The following is a 19,396-nucleotide window of genomic DNA, read 5'->3' as shown; positions in this document are numbered from 1 at the left end:
GTATAGCATATTTCCTTCTTTGCCCATTAATGTGGAATGGTAGTGTGTATGGAAAGGACCTTTGAAGTCTTCTAAATTATCTCTAAAACCAAACCTGGGAAAAATACAGGACTAGATTTACATTCTAGCTCCCATAATAATTACTAGTTCTATGTTTTTGACAAGGTGTTTCACTCCTCAAGGGTTTTGTAAGATGAGGGAATTGTACTATATGATCCCAGTCAAATAAATAATCAATTAGTTATCCAATCAACAGGCAGCTATTACATGCAAGTTGCTGATGTTTGCCTCTAGGGAAACAAAGGCTTAAATATATAACAATTTCTGATCTCAAGAAGCTTACATTCTATCAGGGGAGATAACATGTGCATAGCAGATGCAGAAAGAAAGATACATAAAATTCACACAAAATAATATAATGACAAATATAAGATAGGGAGAAAAAACATTAGAAGCTGTGACTTTAGCATTCTGGTTCTCTGCTGTCTTGCCTCACTTCCCTTTCCCTCCCAACAATCCTCTGAAATACTTGTTTTTGAGGTTATTCTTACCTTGGGTAGTTCTCTTGGTTGCCTTCTTAGATTTGGCTTTTCTTCCTTGCTCCCTTCACAGCAGCCATCACAGAGATCTCTGATAATGCTGGCATTTAGATTCCAATTGATGAAATCCATTTCTGAGCTCCTATTCATAGGCTGTACATGGAAAGAAGGCAGAGAGGGTTTGGTTGAGGTTTCCCTTCATGGGCAGAAGCATATCAATCCTGCAGGTCACCAGTTCTGTTGTCAAACATGCTCTATGTTCTGTTCTCCTATTCAGCCCGTTTAGACCCATGCCATTTTCTAGATATTATTTTAAAGTCCATAGAAGCAGGGAAATTCCTTAAGTACTGTAATTTAGTTTGCCATGTTGATATTAAAAGAAGGGGGAGGAAGTAGGTCTGCCCTCCTGCATTTCTTCTTTCTTTTCTGCCTTCTCCCTCTTTTATTTTCTTTGCTTTTCCCTCTTAGGAGGTGATCAGGTCCAAACTGGGAGTATCTTAACATATTGTATATATCTGAATTTTCTCTTTATTGGTTTCCTGTCTCTCTTTCAGAGTGTCTTTTTTCTACTTTCTCCTCCTTCTTTCAATTCCCTGGATACCATTTATCCTCCTGCATAGAATCATGTATTTAGATCTGAGAGGAACCTTAGAAACCATTATTCTACAGATGAGAATCTCAGACACAAAGGGACTAAGTGATTTATCCAGAGTCACACAGCTCATGTTGAAAGTAGGATTTGAACTCATAAGTCCAGTACCCTTGATATTCTGTCATGATACCTCTCAGTGAAGTAGCATTGTGGTTATGACTCCTTAAGACCAGATTTTCCACCTAACTGTGCCCAGCAAACAAAAGACATATCCAGAGGTAGTTTATGCCATGTGTAGCTAGTCAGGTGTGCACATGAATGAGAATGGAATGATAGTGGTCATGTCTAACTATGACGAAGGACTATAAAGAAAAAGGATAGGATAGGACTTCACAGAATCCATTGAATTCAACCTCTTTGGTTTATAAGTGACAAACCAGGCAATTTAAGTGATTTCCTTAAGGTCACAAAATTAGTAAATTTGGAGGTAAAAGAGCCTTTCTGCTGTGTTTTCCTTGACTGCTTATGATTGTTCCAGGAGTCCTAGCAGGAATCACTAGGTCACTTTCCCTTTTAAGTCATGGAGTCTGGGATATTTCTGCCTAAGCCTGGTTTGTGGGCCACAGCTTGAGCTGAGATGGCTGGGGAGTCCCTTACCTCTGTCAGGTTAAGCAACTGGAGGAGGATGGTTCTTGGAAGGCTCAGAGGCTTTTTGTAGGGATCAGTCTGTTAAAGGGAAAGCAAAAGGGAAGATGTTAGGAGGCCATGGGACTGAGGCAGTATTTTTAACAGACAGGAAGTGAGAGTATATTACTTTATTATCTTATTTTCCTATCCCATTTCCTCTAGCACATCCTGATCATAACTTTTATTACCAACTCATTCTTCCTCAAATGGTGAAGATGTGCATACATACTCTTATACTTATGTTTTATCTGCTTATTAGTATAATGTTGTCTACCCTGATAGATTGTAAATTCCCTGAGGCCTAGGACTGCTTCATTTTTTTATTTTGCATCCCCAGCATCTTAGGTCACAATTCCTACCCTTCTCTAACTTATTGGAACTTTAGGATGTTTCTGTTGCAAAGTTGAAAGATTATTCTTAGCACTTAGCACAGTGCTTAACTAATAAATGCTTACTGATTGATTGACTATTCCCTAGAAATAACTTACATTTTAATATCTTCAATGTCCAAAAATCAGGTTATTTCTGCTTTCAATAAGGCCTTGTTAATGTTTCAGACAAAGCTGGGGTGATCACAGAATCATAGAATTCGATGGCTTGCTCATACACATAAAGAATTCCCACTGTAACATATCCAACAATCCTTCTCCTTCTCTAAAGCCCAAGGTCAGGATGGTGGAAGCCAGTCACTTTGTTTCCCTGAGATCCAAGTTCTAAGATGTTTGGTTCTTGGTTTCCCTTTGTATCTCATATATGAAGGTTAGCAAAAATGAAAGAGTGTAAGAAAGCAGTACAGGCATAGCTCTTTCATACAATTGTTCTGTAAAAACCTAGAACACATCAGATTAAATACTAATCAAGAAATATGAGAAAAAGTCATAGTGAGTTGTTGATGTCCAGCTCCAATGTGTTACAAAGGGTGTGTGAAGCAGAGAGCCAGGAGGAAGATTGGCTTATGCAATCTTCAAATTTATTGGTCAGAGAGACAAATATACATGCATACATATATATATTTCCAAAGCTTATAGAGTCAATATATAATACACTCTTGGATATTCTGTATCAACTTTAACAAACCTAATCCCCTGAAATGCAAATAGTTAGAGGAGGATTTTGGCTATTTAGAATTGTAAATAGTTGTGACACATACACATCAGAGCAAAATTATCATATCAATGTCTTCAATGCATTTCTCCTAAATGTCTTTTATCTCCATTGTGGAATGCTGTTTCCTGTTCTAAGTTCAAAGGTATGTTTTTGAGTTTGCATTTTGTTCCATTCACAGGCATTCTTTAATCGATGTATTAAACAAGTTTGTCTCTGCAAATGTTTATTGGAAAGGGAATCTGTGAGCCAAGTTACTGTTGGTTTCAAAACCTGAAATGGATTCTTACTTCCTGGTCCTCTACAAGTTGTTTCTCCAGCTCAGGTCAGCATAAGGAGATAAAAAACATTAGAAAACACCGAGATGGAATCTAGCTAGGAGGGCTCATGTGGAATCTTCTAGCATAACAACTGAATAGGGACCTGGGACTATGAAATGGAGCAAGAAGAAATCTTAGATTTAGCACAAAAGGGTTTAAGGCTGTTTAGAACCTGATTTTGTTTATGGTTCAGGAACAGAGGCCAACTGGTTGCTCTGTAGATTACATCCCAGAATTGGATTAAAGAAATGAGAAGTCGTGAGACTGAGTTTGCCTACTGGACAAAGAGCAAGAACAGAAGTGAGAAATGGCTGTGTGACTCTGACCCCAGTAACTGGGGTTAAATCCAACTCCCAGGCTAGTGTGAAGCCTACAGGGGAATAACAAGGTGGGGAGTTTAAGTGAGGATCTTACCACGTAGTTCTGACCACGTAGAACTTTTTAGCTAGCTGATAGTGGCTTAGTCTGGTAGGAATTTATTGGAATTTTAACCAGAAGTTCTCAGTTGTATTTCTCATACCTAAACCCAGAACAGGAGCTAGCAAAGTTTAGGTCAGAATTCACCCTGGATTATACTACTTTGGGAACACTAAAACCTTGTAGGTCCCCAACTTGATTTAATTCTGATATCCTTGAAGAATACAGCAGTGAAGCAGAGAAAATTGAAACTAGGTACAAAAGACTACAAAACAGAACCAAGTGGGACCGAAAAATTCCCTCCAAAAGTGCGATATTCCCTGCAATACCAATTTGGAAAACAAAGATGGAACAAACAAAAAGAATCCCACCCATCATCAACAAATCCCTGTATTATGGGAATAGATGTCTAAGCCAAAAACTCAGAAGAAGATGACTTCAAAACAGCTTCAAAAAAATCCTAAAATAAAAACTCAATTTGAGCAGTTCAATTAGAATTCCTATCAAGAGTTGAAAAATGATTCTTATAAATGAAAGCAAAGTGCTAATGGGAAAAAAATTGGCAAAGAAATGAGAGCTATGAAGGAAACACTTGGAAAGAGAGTAACATAGCACACGTGGTACAAAATCTTACTCAGGCAACAGATTTATTGAAAATTACAATAGGCCAAAATTAATGACTCCATGAAACAATAAAAAATATTAAAGTCAAAAGATTGAAAAAAAGAAAAAAACGTAATATATTTTATATTAAAAAAACTGAACTGGAAAACATATCAAAGAGAAATAATTTTCAGTTTTCTTACCTCTATTTGTCCTTTTTCTTCTTTTCCTTTCTTAGAGCTATCCAAATGGTACATCATAGGTTTACTTGAAACTGTAATAAATTCACTTATATTAAGACCTGGCTGAGAAGCAAGAAGACAAGTTCAGTGTTAGATTTGGGGAGATGAGTCAGCCCTTATTATTAGCAGAATGCCAGAAGTTCTGACTTGAAGGGGATTTCTGTTTTTGATGTTGGGAAATTCTAAGAATCAAAGCTGTTGTCAAAAAGCAATGAAAGATGCTTCCCTTAGTGGATGTGAGGTCCCAAAAGAAATAGTGATAATTTTAAGGGAGGGAGAAGAAGGGTTGATGAAAATTTGGGTCTTGTATTGTTATGCCACAGTTTTCTTTTATTGTCCTGACTCAGTCCTGCCTCAGTTTCCCTAAGTGTTCTGCTTCATTTTATAATTGTCTGCTCAGTCCTGTGAAACCAATCCTCCTTTTTAATCAGTATATTTGATAAGGATGAAAGATCTTATTTTTAGAATATGAGAATGACTCTCCCCATCCCAAGCTATCAGAATATCAGATACAGTTTTATCAAGATGTCTCTCCCCATCTCCAGGGTGCCTCCCCCTATTATGTCATCTCATCTCCGGTGGTTCCCCCCACCCTGTCAGAGTACTGTTTTGCTCTCAACACTCTGACTTCACTCCTGCCTCAGTCTACCCCCTGAGTCTGAGCCATATGTATATATATCATTGAGAACTCACATTGTTTGTTGGATTCTTGGAGATGATAGTCTCATTCAGCCCTGGGACCAAACCATGGATCCATTTGGTCCTAGAAAATCTCTCCTTTTTAAATAAATTATTAAATACTCTCTAACATCTATCTTACCTCAGTTTCTCTGGCATTACAGTATTGATGCGGGAAAGATTCCTTTCTAGATTCCTACCCTCTCCTAGTTAATAATGCAAATTGCCCTTTAACTCACAAATCCTGGTCCCTTTGAATTCCAATAGAAGATCTGACAGGTCAGATCTCCAGCCCCACCCAGATATGAGCCAACTTTGGGGCTACACCCGAAAGCCCCTCGAGCTAAGTCTCCTATTATAAAAAGGCCTTGCTGGGAACCCCTCTTTGCAGAGATTCCAAACATGGCTACCATGTGAGGACCCTCTGTCCACTGGACCCTCTGTCCAGTGCCCTCCTTTTCTCTACCTTCCCCTATACTTTAACTTTGCTTATCTAATAATAAACCTCTTTTATCAATCTAGCTCTCTGGGCCAATAAATGCTTTTATTGGGAACTCGCGCCGCTACTAGACCCTCTTGCGCCGAATCTGTACCCCAAACCTGCTACTAGACCTTAACCCTAATTTCATTTAGGTACCCTAAAGCTAGACCTCAGCATTATCATGGTACTATGCTATTCATGTGATAAGATAAACTGAGCTGGAAGGGCAGTTATAGTAAAAGGACAAGGGGAGTAGGGAAATATTGTTAATGTATCTTTTTCCTATGTGCCCTGCTTCTAAGGACATTGTGAAGCTCAAATGAGATTAAAAAATAATCTGCAAATTTTAAAGTTTTATATAAATACCAATTATTATTATTATTATTTGTTGTAATAATTGTTGTATTCCAGGCCTCTAGTCTTACAACTTCATTCTCTGAGTCATTTACTGCATTATTGCTGGTCTTAAGCAAAATTTATTGGGCAATGCAGAGGTATATTGGTAAATATTTAAAAACTTGGATGCTCTGAAAAAAAAATGGGAACACACATTTTTAAGTTTAATTTGCATCATTAATACTTTGTTAAACCTAGAAAATCAACAAAACAATAAATCAGGCTTTTATCTATCATGATTGACAATTTTTTTTAAAGATGTAAATGCTTTCACTAAAAATTTAACAGTAGGCATAAACTGATTAGAGTTAGTTCCAGCACATCTCTATGTAACTCTGACTCACTCCTGGCAACAACAGAACCACAATGCTTTCTTCTCTCAGAACTAAATAAATCTAACCATAAAATGAACAAGAAAGAAGTTCAGGAGGTGAACAGAATTTTAGAAAAGTTAGGTATTATACACCTCTGAAGAAAATTGAATGGTATAGAAAGACATATTCCTTTTTTCAGCTGTACCTGGTAGCTACATAAAAATTGACCTTATATTAGGACATAAACATCTTAATATCAAATGCATGAAAATAGAAATATTAAATACACCATTTTCAAATCATGATGAAATAAAAATTATGTGTAACAAAGGTCCATGGAAAAATAGACTAAAAATTAATTGAAAACTAAATAATCTAATCTTAAAAAATAAAAGGGTCAAACAACAAATCACAGAAGCACAATGCTGTCTTTTGGACTCACAGAGACAGAAAAAAAATTTTTTCTATCTCTACAAAATAATTTTTGGGAATTTAATTGGTATTGAACTCAGTAGGCTAATCAATTTAGTTAGTAGTGCTATCTTAATTATATATATTGGCTCAGCCTATCCATGGACAGTTAATTCTTTCCCAAGTATTTTGTTTTGTATTTATTTATACAAAGTGTTTTATAGTTAAATTCATATAGTTCCTATGTAAATCTTGGTAGATATACTCCCATATTTTTTAAGATTTTGCAGTTATTTTGAGTGGAGTTTCTCTTTCTAGTTTTCCTTCCTGGGTTTATTCGATAATATTACTGATGCTTTATGTAGATTTGTATTATGTCCTGCAACTTTGCTGAAGTTATTATTTAAATTAATTTTTAGTTGATTCTCTGTGGTTAATTTTTAATTATGTACTATATCACATCAATAACACAAAGTAATAATTTTGTTTTCTCTTTATATTTATTTCATCAATTTTCTTTCCTTTTTTTTTTTTTTTTTATGGTAACTAGCATTCCTAATACTATATCAAAAAGTCATTTACTTTCATGGAATTTTCTGTAAATTGTTCTTTGACTCACTTATTCTTTAGAATTATGTTCTTTAATTTCTAATTACTTATTAATTCTTTAAGGACCCTTTGTCAATTATAATTTTACTGCATTGTTATTAGCAAGCTATGTTTATCATTTCCGCTTTCCTACAATAACTTTTTGTTGAACTTTTGAAAATTGATTCTTTTATTTTAGCATTTTATTTTTCCCCAGTTACATGTAAAAACAATTTTCAACTTTTTTTGTTTTTTTTTGCTGAGGCAATTGAGGATAAGTGACTTGTCTAGGGTCACACAGATAGGAAATATTAAGTATCTGAGGTTAGATTTGAACTCAGGTCCTCCCCACTTCAAGGCTGGTGCTCTATCCATTGTACCACCTAGCTGTCTCTTAGCATTTCTTTTCAAAACTTCAGGTTCCAATTTTTTCCCCTTCCTCCTTCTCTACCCCCATTCCCATTAAGAAGGCAAGCAATTCCATATAGATTATACATTTGTAGTCATGCAAAACATTTCCATAATAGCCACATTGTAAAAGAAAACATGCACAAAAAACTCTCCCAAACCCCTTGAGAAAAATAAAGTTTAAAAAAAGGTCTTTCCATCTGCATTTAGATACTAGCAGTTCTTTCTCTGGGTGTGGATAGCATTTTTCACTGTAATTCTTCCAGAGTTGTTTTGGATCATGGTATTGCTGAGAATAGCTAAATCATTTACTCCGATCATCATAGAATATTGTTACTTTGTGCACATTATATTTCACTTTGTATCAGCTCCTATAAGTTTTTCCAGGTATTTCTGAAAGCATCCTGCACATATCTGATCCCAATGCATTGTCAATTTTTGTAAAGATACTATATAATACTTCCAGGTATTACCATTCAGCAATCATCTAGAACTAATTATATATAATTTTTCTAAAGTTCTATTTAGGTCCTTTTGAAAAAAATTTAAAAATATATTTGCATGGGTCAAAAAGGGTAGTTGGGTACCTTACTATTTATTTTACTATCTATTTTTCCTCTTTTTCTATAGACTTTTCCCTTAAGTATTTATATGCTATGTTATTATATAGATGTGTTAAATATAGATATTGATTTATTATGTATAGTATATTTAAGCATTTACTCTGCTTATTTCTTTTTGTTTTATTTAGACTTCAACCCCTGCTTTTTTGAGATCATCTGAAGCATAATAGATTTATTTCAGCTTCCTTTTCAGATTCTACTTTCTAATCCATTCTATTATTTTTTCCCTTATATTGTGGCTGAGTTCATCCCATTTTCATTTAGACTCATTATTGCTAATTGTGTGTTCCCCTCCATCTTAGTCTTTTAAAATTTTGCTTCTTTTTTGTACATACTACCCTCTTAACAAATAAGAGATGACAGAAGAGAGGGAATTTGCCTGACATTTGCAATCTTAAATGTAAAACAATCTATTTTTTCTCTGTTGCATCTTTTCTCCTAACCTCACCTTTTCTTCAGAAAAGCGAAGGAGAAAAGAATGACAAGGAAAATCGAAACCTTAGAATACATGGTGAAAAATCCTACTCAAGCATTGAGAAGTTTTTACTCTTTCTTCTTTTAATTTGAATTCTTCTTTCATATCCCTTATTTCAATATTTAAGTTTGTTTTGCTTATGATTATTCTCTTATCTATCCTGTTCTACCTTTAAAATCCTCTCCAAAAATATTCCTCTCAACCATTCCTCTGTTCCTCACCGTTCATCTTTTTGAGTTTAAAGTATTTCTATATAGGCATGTATGTGTAAAATTGTATTAAATTTTCCTTTAACTCAGAGATGTTGAACAACAGCCCTGGCATCTTGAGCCAGATTAAAACATAATTGGGACACATTTAACAAAATAAGCAAAAATAGAAAAAGATAGAGATAACATTAAATGTTAAAATTAAGTCAATTTGTGATTCAAAAAGATCCTTATGTATAGAATAGTTATCTCCATTTCTATTTGAGTTTAATATTACTCCTACCTAAACCCAGAACAGGAGCTAGCAAAGTTTAGGTCAGAATTACTCCAAATGATTCAGATGAAAGTAAGGTTCATGAGATGTTTACTTCCCCCACTCCTACTTCCATGATGATAAAGTCTTTGTATGATGTACTTGTATTATATAAGTGATTTCCCTCTTCCTTTTATCTTTACTTAAAAGATAAGTAATATCCTAAGACTAATAAAATGGAACAAAACCAATCACAGACCGTCTGTCATCTTAACCTCTCTTTTTCATCTTTAAAGATAATAGAATTATTAGAAGGCATTTGCTGTTTATCCTTTTATTGTTATGTAAATGACTTATACACTTTTTTAATTAAACAAAATATGTACCTTTCTATATTTTTCATGTATATATTTCCATTTCTAAACTCTTTTGTTCTGCATCTTTTGTTTCATTTCCTTTGGGCTCTCATAATCTTTGTGTTCAGGTCAATTTTTCCTCTTAGATTTACCTGGGCTTTTGGGGGCACTATCCTTTAAAGAAGAAAGTAAACCTTGAAGAAGTTTACTTTCTTTAGTGACTCTCAAATCAAGGTGTTTCCTCTCAGTGTTCAGATTTATCCTTGATTTGCTCATTGGGAAAGGGCTGTGTTTGGGTTGTTGTGGAGGCCGCCTAGTCTTAGTATAATAGACTGATTAAGTACCTAATTAAAAGTACAACAAGGCTACTTTAGTATTAGGTTCTGTCTGGGAGCTTCCTCTTGTGACACACAAAGGCTCTGGGATCTCTCCTTATAGATCTGCCTGGAGTTCACCCCTGCTCTCCTGTTACTGAGCTCAGGGATCACTCCAATGCTGAGATCACAGAACATGCTTCAGGGACTATTTAATTGGATTTTTTTCTACGACCTTTCTTCCACAGCTTAGCTTTGGCCACAGATAGCCTACTGGACCCTGCCTGGAATGACTTGTCTGGTTTTCTCTGCTAAACTAGGGCTGAATTCAGTTCTGTTGAAACAGGAAAGACCTCAGGCTCTGTTTTTCTTAGATCAGAAGTGCAATTCCAGACTCCTCCTATGGACTGAAAAGCCTTGAGGCTGCGCTCTTTTCAAATGGGGCTCAGACATATAGCCACAGATTTAGGAAAGGCTCCAGTGCTGTTTGGCTTAGACAGGTAATTCCCAGAATTCCTCAAAGTTTCTCTCCTGCAGCAGTGGCCTAGGGGGCAGGTTCAAATTTAGCTGGGCCTGGGCTCTAAGGAGCTAAGTCTCTAAGTGTTGAAACTGCCAAGAAGACTTCAGAATTCTTTTGTGCTCTACCTTTGACTTGTGCCATTGGTCTATCCCAGGATCTCTGTCAGACTCCTGAGATCAGTGTCCACTTAGCTTAGTAGAGTGGTACATTTCTAATCCTGCATGGAATTTTTTAGGGGATCAGAGTCTTCCTACAATCTTACCTGGTTATCTATGTTTTATTATTTTCTCATATCTCAGTGCAGTACATATACATTTCTGATCATACATTTCCTGAGCAATATCTTTTCTAACATTTATGTGGCATAAGCTATTTTCAGAAATATGATCATACATCTCTCATTGCCTTTTGAGTCACTTGAATTTTTTTTCTTTTTGAGATTGTGGTGTTCCAATATTCATAATCTTATAGCAACATCAGAAGAACATTTGTGTTGAAAAGTGGGCCTTTGCACCCAATTTTAATCCATCCTGTTTTCTCCTTTGTTAATTCTGGGCCCAACATTTTCCATCTTTGTTGCCTCTCCCCCATATATGTACTGATTTACTAACTAAATGGATTTTCTATCAAATTATATAATATAATCTGAGCAAAAGGCATTTTTTATGTATACAGTTTTCTTTGTATGAATTTTAGGCTTACTTCTTTTGGATAACGATGACTCTCATTGATGAGGTTATGCAATATTCTGGGGCTTGGCACAATCAGTGCAGTATTTCCCACAAACTATTTCATCCTATATATGGAAACTGTATTTTATTTGGCTATTATATGAGACATGGGACAGCACATGTCACTTGTTTTAAGCCTTGATTGATATGAGTCACTAAAAAGTGATATGTCTGCATTTGTTAAGCAATCTTTTAAGAGACATGCATAATTCCTTATTGGAGAAGAAACTCTAAATTTGTGTTTTGTTCTATTGAGTCAAATTCTTTTTTGCTGTCAATGAACAATAAATATAGTGGAATCTTGTATGACCAAAAAGATGTGAAAACTTGTAAATAATAAATGAACAATGAGGCAATCAAATCTGTCAGCATTTAAAAAAAACAATGCAGGCTTTTTACTAGAAGTCTCAAAAATGCTTCATCTGGCCCGATTGTTATTTCCAACTTCATCTTCCTCAGTGCCATTTTTTGCATAGCTTATAGAGGATGGAAGTGTTAAAAGTCCAGATGTTATGTTCCTTTGTTACTGATGACAAAAATAAATTATTATAGAAAACAATGACAGATATATTCCACTTTTTTGCATCTACTTTTTGCCCTTCTGCTAATTTTATTTATGAGTCGTTGTAGGATTTTTTGACTTATTTGTATCTCATACAGTTATTGCAAATATATCTTGTTGCTTTTGCTTTCATGATAAGATTATGTCAACTTCTTTGCTTGTCTCTCCAAAGGGAATCTGTGAGGCACTACTTTATTTAGTGCACCTTTCTTTTGTCTTCTGGTTTTCTTTCCTTTGAGAATGTCAGTATGAGAATGTCCAGTTCTTTCAATACTGTGTTAAATTGTTGACCACTGGACAAAGACTAGTTTCAAGTACCTGCATTCAGTTTAATATTTATAGATGGACTACAAATTCTGTGATTCTTGTCACCTTCAACCAAATGTTCTGCTACTTCATCACCCTCACAGCTTAGATGGAAGGGATTCACAGAGGACTGAGGGTCATTTTATGCTTTTTAAAAAATTTATAGATTGCTATGGCCCTCTAAAATCCATAAACTGGTGGTCAGTCTCTTAAAGAGAATTCTTTTGGTCATAGAACAGTAGACTTGAGTTATCACTGGGGCTTTATTAGCATGATAGAACTTGCCAGAACTCTCATGCTTTTTAATTTTTTTTGGATACACTTGAGTGTAGAGTAATCATTAGCCATAGCAGCCAGGCTCTGCAGAAGCCATGGGGCATTAGAAGGCAATTAACAAGTGAGAGAGTCAGCTAGGCTATGTAGCCCAATACAAATCAAACATCACTTCAAGAATCAAAGTAACAACTCGACTAATAGAAAGGCTAATGTTAGAAATATAAAAGGTAACAGAATCTAGTGATTAGCCAGGAAATATATGATTTTAGGCTGCAAATAATGAGTTAAGGTCAAGGGGGCGCTATGCTAAACAGGGTCAGGATAACTTCGAAGGAGAAATAGCAGCATTTATATGGTGCTTTAAGGTTAGCAGTGCATTTTACAATATTATTTCATTTGATCTTTTCAACAGTCCTTTGAGGTAAGTGATATTATTATTACAGATGAAGGAAGTGAGACTGAAAGATTAGTATCTGAGGCAAAATTAGAATTCAGTTTCTCCTGATTCAAAGACCAGTGCTCTATCACTCTACTGTATCACTTTGCTTCCCCTGAAGAATTAACCTGAATCAGTAGCATTTTGTGACAGCAGTGTGCTCCCTGCATGGCATTTTCCTGGCCATCTCTTTCTGCTCAGCGGAAGGCCAATGTAGTCATATATAAATGGATTAATTGGTTTACTCTCTTTGATGAGGGAAATTATGTAACCAGGTTGGGCTTATCTTCATCCCATGGCAGCATATTGTTCCAAAGCATATTGTTATGGTTTGGGGGGGGGATGGTAACATCCCCCCAAACACAGCATAGGAACTTTACCTAGCTTTTTTCCTTCTCAAGACTGAACTTTTTCATGGTCCAGGAGCACAACTCATTTTGGGATGGAAATTCAAACCCTGAGAGGTTGATGAACTCTTGTTTCCCCACTAATACTCTCCATTTCCCTCATAAACTCTGGGCTCCCTCCACAGTCTGCCCTCCCCAATGCCATCATCCACAGCTCTTTTCCAGTTCCTCAACCTCTGTTATGATCTTTAACCCTTTTTGACTTTCAACCCATTTTCAAACTTACAGCACTCAATCCTGTGTAAGCACCAGTTATAAAGATTTGTCTCTTCATTTTCTTGGGCTTGTCCTGTAGGAATGGAGAAGGGAGGTAGAGATTGTACACATGTTAAAGTGGATGGGGATTATGGGAACCCTGGGTATGAGTCTCAAGGAAGTTTATGATAATGTCTGCATATTTTCTCATTGTCATCAGACAGCACCAAAAATGAAGGAGTGAATCTTCATCCCCCATCTTCTCAATGCTTGACATACAGTAGTCAATTAGCTTTTAAAATTGAATTAATGTAAGTGTTTTGAGGGCTGCAACATTATTTTTGTCTTTGTAGCCTCAGCACCTTGCACATTGCCTGCCACATAGTGAACATTTAAAAGAGGGTTAATATTTTATTGATTGATTTTACATATACTTTTCTGTCTCCTCTCTTGTTTCTATCTCCCTTCTTCCCTCTCTTCCTTTTTCTCTCCCTTTCTCTCTGCTCTCTCTCCCTCTCCCCTCTCTTTCTTTATAGATCTCCTCTATTTTGTCTTTTTCTGTTTTTCTATATGACTTTTCCATATTCTCTCTTTCTCCTTCTCTCCACTCTTTCTTTGTATATGCACACGAAAGAGAAGCATTGAATATAGTTACTATGTTAGAACAATTACCAACAGTAGTGACAAAGTCACTGGTACCTCTGCGCTTTGTATTTTTGTACTTCCAGTACCCCAAATTTGACAAGAAAGGAAATAAATTCTAATGTTTACTGTGAATTTGCACATAACAAAGAAAAGCAATTCATCAATAAGCATTTATTAAATACTCACTATGAATCAGACACATTAGAATGTATATTCAAACATACACATGCATATAGAAACACATATATGTGTATCCAAAGATGCATCTACATAATATATACATGCACATATATATTCATATTAGAACATATAAAATAAATACATAGTAGAAGGAAGGTAATTTTAGAAGGGATGGCACCAAAAGAACCAGAAAAGGAGGAGAAAAGGGGGAATGACTTCCTACAGGAGTCTTAAAGAAAATCAAGGATTCTTAGAATCAGACTTTGGAACGCAGGCATTCCAAGCATTGGGAATAACTAGTATAAAGGATTTTATACTTCCATTTATAATGGAAGATGGAGTATCTTGTGCCAAGAATAGAAAGTAGGTCAGTGTGGCTGGACTGTAGAACGCATGGCGGAAAGTAGAAGGTAAGAAGATTGGAAAGGTAGGAAGGAACCATTTTGTAAAGAGCTTCAAATGTAAAATGATTTTGTTTGCCTAGAGGCAATAAGGGGTGATTGAAATTTATTGGGGGGGGTGCTGTTGCCAGATATCTGTCATAGGAAAATTACTTTGGCAGCTGTGTGGAAGCTGGATTGGAGTGAGGAGAGACTTGAGGCAGGGAGACCAGTTTGAAGGTTATTGTGGTCAGTCAACAACTGATGAAGTTTGAACTAAGATGAACTATGATAACTAAGGCAGAGAGAGTTATTGAAGAGCTGTTGTCGAGAAAGAAATGATAAGATTTGGCAACTGTTCATATATGTGGAGTGTTTGAGGAGAGGATTGGAGGGCAAAGACAAAGTTCTAAAGTTGGGTATTGCCCTTGTTAATAATAGAGCAATTCAGAAGAGAAGAAAGTTGAGGAGAAAGATAGAAGAGAAGTTCTGTTTTGTACATTTTGAATTTGAGATAACCATAAGATTTCTAGCTCAAATTGTCCATCAGGCAGTGGGGGAATTGTGAAGGACCTTTGGAGAGATTAGAGTTGGATAAATAGATTTAGGAATCGTCAGCCTAGAGAGAACAATCATGGATACTACTCAAATGACAGTGTAGAAAGAAAAAACCAAGAAAGACATCTTGGGGTAGAATATTAGGAAGAACACTTACAGTTAGTGGATATGGCAAACAAAAGATTCAATAAAGGAGAATGATGAGAGAATAGACACAAAAGGGAGAGAGAGAGAGAGAGAGACGGATGAGAGACAGAAAGATATGGAGAAACACACACACAGAGAGAGAGAGAGAGAGAGAGAGAGAGAGAGAGAGAGAGAGAGAGGGAGGAGGGGGGATTCAGAGGACAGAGAGAGACAGAAACAGAATCAGAGAGAGAAAGAGATGAGAGTGAAAGAGAAAAAGAGAGATAAGGGACAGACTGATACACTCATATACACATACACAAACTCAGACAGAAGCAGAAACAGAGGCAGAAGAGGGTCATTCATAGAAGCCCAAAGAAAAGAGAAAAGAGAATCCAGGATGAGAAGGTGGTCAGCAGTGTCAAGAATTTCAGATGGGCCAAGAAGGCTGAGCCTGGAGAAGAGGCTGTCAGATTAAGCAATGAAGAGATTGGTAGTAAATTAGGAGAGAAGGGAAATCAGATGCCAGATTGTTGAAGGCTTCACAGAACTGAGAAGAGTAAGCAGAAGCATTGATTGTGGATGCTTTTTTCAAGGAAAGTGTTTAGCTGATCAGGGGAGGAGAGATATCAGCTCATACCAAATAAACACAGCAGCATCTGATGAGAGTTTCAAGGATGGCACAGATTTGGGCCTGCTTAAGAGCTGGAGGTGGTCTTAGGGGCAGCTCCATTCTCTTATCCCTACCAATGGGCTTGACAAAGTGAAACTGCAAAATACCCATTTGAATGTCAGTTTACAACTATCTTTTGCCTTCCTACTCCCATCTTCGCCTCCTTGGCAGTTTGAGTTTTTCTCTTACCTCCCTTTGGTTCTTCCCAGCTTGAGAATGTTTCCACACTGGGGTTTATCCAGTGCTCTCTGAATGAGGGAATGAAGGACTTAGGCCTTATGAAATACTAGCACACAATAATGAAGTTTGGAATTTCAATGGGAGCCTGCTCTCTGGGAAGCTCAAAAGGGAATCTTGTTATGCCACAGTTCTCTTTAACTGTCCTGACTCAGTTTCCCTGCACTAGTTTCCCTTGTTTCAGTTTCTTTAACTGTTCTGTGTCAATCCCCTTAGCTGTAAATCCTCCTCTGGTCCATTAAGACTGAGGATTATTTGCTCTGAGGTTATAAATTGTTAGCAAGATAAACAAGAGAGTAGACCTCCTGACTCTTTTCTGTCCTCAAGAATTTACAATATCCCTCTAAAATATTCCAAGATACCTCACTGATATCTTTATTTCTGTGTTTTCAGACATCCTGTCTCTGTGTTTTTAGGATTTATGGTCTCCCCCATCCTGATAGAAATTCTCCCCGCGCTTCTTACCCCTTCCTTTGTTTAGAGAAAAGGTATTTAAGAAGTTGGGGTTCCTCCATTCATTGCTGGAGGCTGGTGGCTGTATGCTGGACGCTGGATGCTTTGGGATGACAGTCTCCTCCAGCCTTGGGACCAACATGGATTCCTTGATCCCAGTATATCTTTATCTCTGTCTGACTGGATAATTTGAGATGAGAGTCCTGTCCAGTCAATTTTACTCTCCCATTAATAAAATATTAAAAACTCTCTAATCTCTCTCCTGCCTCAGTTTCTCTGGCATTACAATCTAGAGCCTTAAATTATCTCATATATTGTAAGTTGAATTGTTGAGAAATCTAGCTCTGACCACTTTATCCCATAACTCTCAGCTTTTCCTCTTTCCCCTACTCAGCTAGTTCTGAACTTGTTCAGTGTGGTCTTAGTTTTATAACTTTGGAGGAAATCCATATTCTACCTGTTGCTCCTCATTTATTCCACCTTCCTAATTGTATCTGTTCCTTATTTCCATAGAGATCTATTTTCCTGAGATACAGCTGGGCTTAGGAAGGAAGAGAAGGGAATAACTATTTATACAGTGCCTATGAATACCAGGCACTGTGTTAAACACTTTAAAAAATTCACTTGATTATAATAGATTGAATATTATATAACATTGTATAAAATAGTCAACATAATTAATGTTACATATTACATTTACACAACATATTACCTATGTGACTAAAATGATGTCTCAGTAGGAGACATTTTGATATTCTTTACACTGACAGAGATTCTCCTTTCTTACCAAGGTTTGTCTGTGTCTAATTCTGGGGGTAGTTGAATTTCAACATGTTAGAATAATATAGTCCACAGACAAGAATCCTTACAGTACAATTAGGTGAGACATTTATTATAGGTTAGTTGGGAGGACCTTAGTGGCTAGGCCTGGGGACTCAACTTGTCAGTGAGTTTGTGGTGGGGAGGAAGGATTCAGAACTCTTGGATTACAGAAATCATTTCTCTTATAAGTTTTTGTCTCAAGCTATATTATCCTTTTCTTAACTCTCCTCTGCCTACTCATCCTCTAAGGTCCATCTCTAAGCCCAGCTATGGTCGTGTAATAAGGCTCTTACTATTATATTACACTAATATTATCAATATTTCAAAGATTGGAGATTTCATTCATGTGAATAATCCCTCTCCCATTTCAGATAGAGAAAGCTCCACAATTTAATCAATGAATTGCTGGAAAAAAATTTAATACTTGGTAACCAATCTGGACATGAGACTCCCAGAATTGAGTAAAACTGGTTCTAAAGAAAATGAACACCATTTGGGCAAAAACTTTCCAGCTTTGGAAAATCTGTTAGAAATGTGCTCTTCCAGAGCCCAGAGTCCCCTGCATAAACTAATGAAGCTCTGCACTACAGCCTGACAGGAAGATGTTATACTTAGTTCCTCAGTATGCTCAGAAAATTCAGTTAAATTCCACATTTCAGTTTCTGATAAGTAAAATGAATTCAACCCACTATTTGGTTCGAGGGATTGCTGGTTAGAAGAAACAGAAAGCCACAGTTTCTAGCATCTTAGGATCCTATAACTTGCTGAAGAGAAATAGATATCAAGCACCTTCTCAGAGGGGACAAGGTTTTGTGTTTATTGAAGATAAAGAATATGTACATGAAAGATCCCCAGACAAGAGACTAAAAGGGGGCAAATGTTTAACTAGGACACATTTTAAAGTTTAATTTGCATTATCAATGTTCCTTCTATTATTTTCTTAAGTTTAGACCTTCCACAAAACTATCAAGCACTAATTTTCAGTGATTCCTGATTCTCTAGGTGTGAATGTTCACATTGAAAATTAAATAATCTGCACCTCTGGGCATTTCAGCTGCTTCCAACACTTGGACCTTCTCTGTTAGGCGTTAGTGGGTCTGCCAGAACCTTTTCTCTCTCAAATAACATTAAGAAAGGTGAGAAAGTGGGGATTCTTGTCTTTTCTGTCTTCCAGTCTCAAACTCTACTTCTGCCTCCCTGCCAGCCTTCACCCTCAGCAGACACTCCATTCTTTCCACCTCCTAGGGCCTCAGCCCCGACAATCACATACCTGTACCTCCTTTTTCTCCTCGATTTGTTCTCTCCCCATGGAGACTTTTCCCAGGGGAGTCCCGGCCACTCCCAGGGCAATCCCTGCCACCAAGCTCAGAAGCCACAGTCTCATTTTAGCCTCTTTACAGCTAAATGCAGGGCCAGTTTAGACTACAGTTCTGGCTCCTCCCTGGGATAGGACAGTGACCTGGCCTTTGGTTGTTTTGCTGTTCTTTGTGGGAGGTGTCAGAGTTTTAATTATAAACCATCTTTCATTTCTCTAATTTCAAGGAAGGAACTTTATAGAGATGGAATTATAGGGATACTTATGGCTCCTGGGACAAGCATAGGCAGTCAGTGAAGGCAGGCTAAGTTTTCATTGAGTTTGTGTCCGATGCTTGGTTTTTGCTTGTAGATATTTTGGAGCCATTTTCTTCTGGATTTGTGTCTTCAGTATTGGATTATTCTAGGCTCTTAAAGAAGACTGGAAATTTGCAGACTTTGAATGCTCTCAAAGGAGTCTGATCCAGAGCAAAGTCTGATTCCTACTCCCCTGGTTTGAGCCTCAGATTCAGCTGGAATAACTGAATATAACTGAATGATAAGATGCTTCTGGGCTCAGCTCCCA

The 19,396-nt window shown here is 36.8% G+C and overlaps 1 protein-coding gene across 3 annotated transcripts in view; it reads right to left on the bottom strand.

Moving 5' to 3' along the window:
- Positions 1-18,952, bottom strand: part of LOC127538193 (uncharacterized) — a 35,419-nt gene extending 16,467 nt beyond the window's left edge. For 2 of the 3 annotated variants that reach the window (XM_051961818.1, XM_051961820.1), the window contains exons 1-5: positions 18,788-18,949; positions 13,475-13,537; positions 4,466-4,567; positions 1,789-1,857; positions 552-692 (exon numbers count right to left, since the gene is read on the bottom strand). In XM_051961818.1, coding sequence (XP_051817778.1) covers positions 552-692; positions 1,789-1,857; positions 4,466-4,567; positions 13,475-13,537; positions 18,788-18,901 — 489 coding nt within the window. In that variant the 5' untranslated portion in view covers positions 18,902-18,949. Of the gene's footprint in view, positions 1-551; positions 693-1,788; positions 1,858-4,465; positions 4,568-13,474; positions 13,538-18,787 lie in introns of all 3 variants that reach the window. The other variant, XM_051961819.1, reaches the window with a different exon arrangement.
- Between the last annotated feature and the right edge of the window lie 444 nt (positions 18,953-19,396).

Source organism: Antechinus flavipes, chromosome 5 (assembly GCF_016432865.1).
Source record: "Antechinus flavipes isolate AdamAnt ecotype Samford, QLD, Australia chromosome 5, AdamAnt_v2, whole genome shotgun sequence".
Taxonomy (NCBI): domain Eukaryota; kingdom Metazoa; phylum Chordata; class Mammalia; order Dasyuromorphia; family Dasyuridae; genus Antechinus; species Antechinus flavipes.
This window is presented reverse-complemented; position numbering and strand designations above follow the sequence as displayed.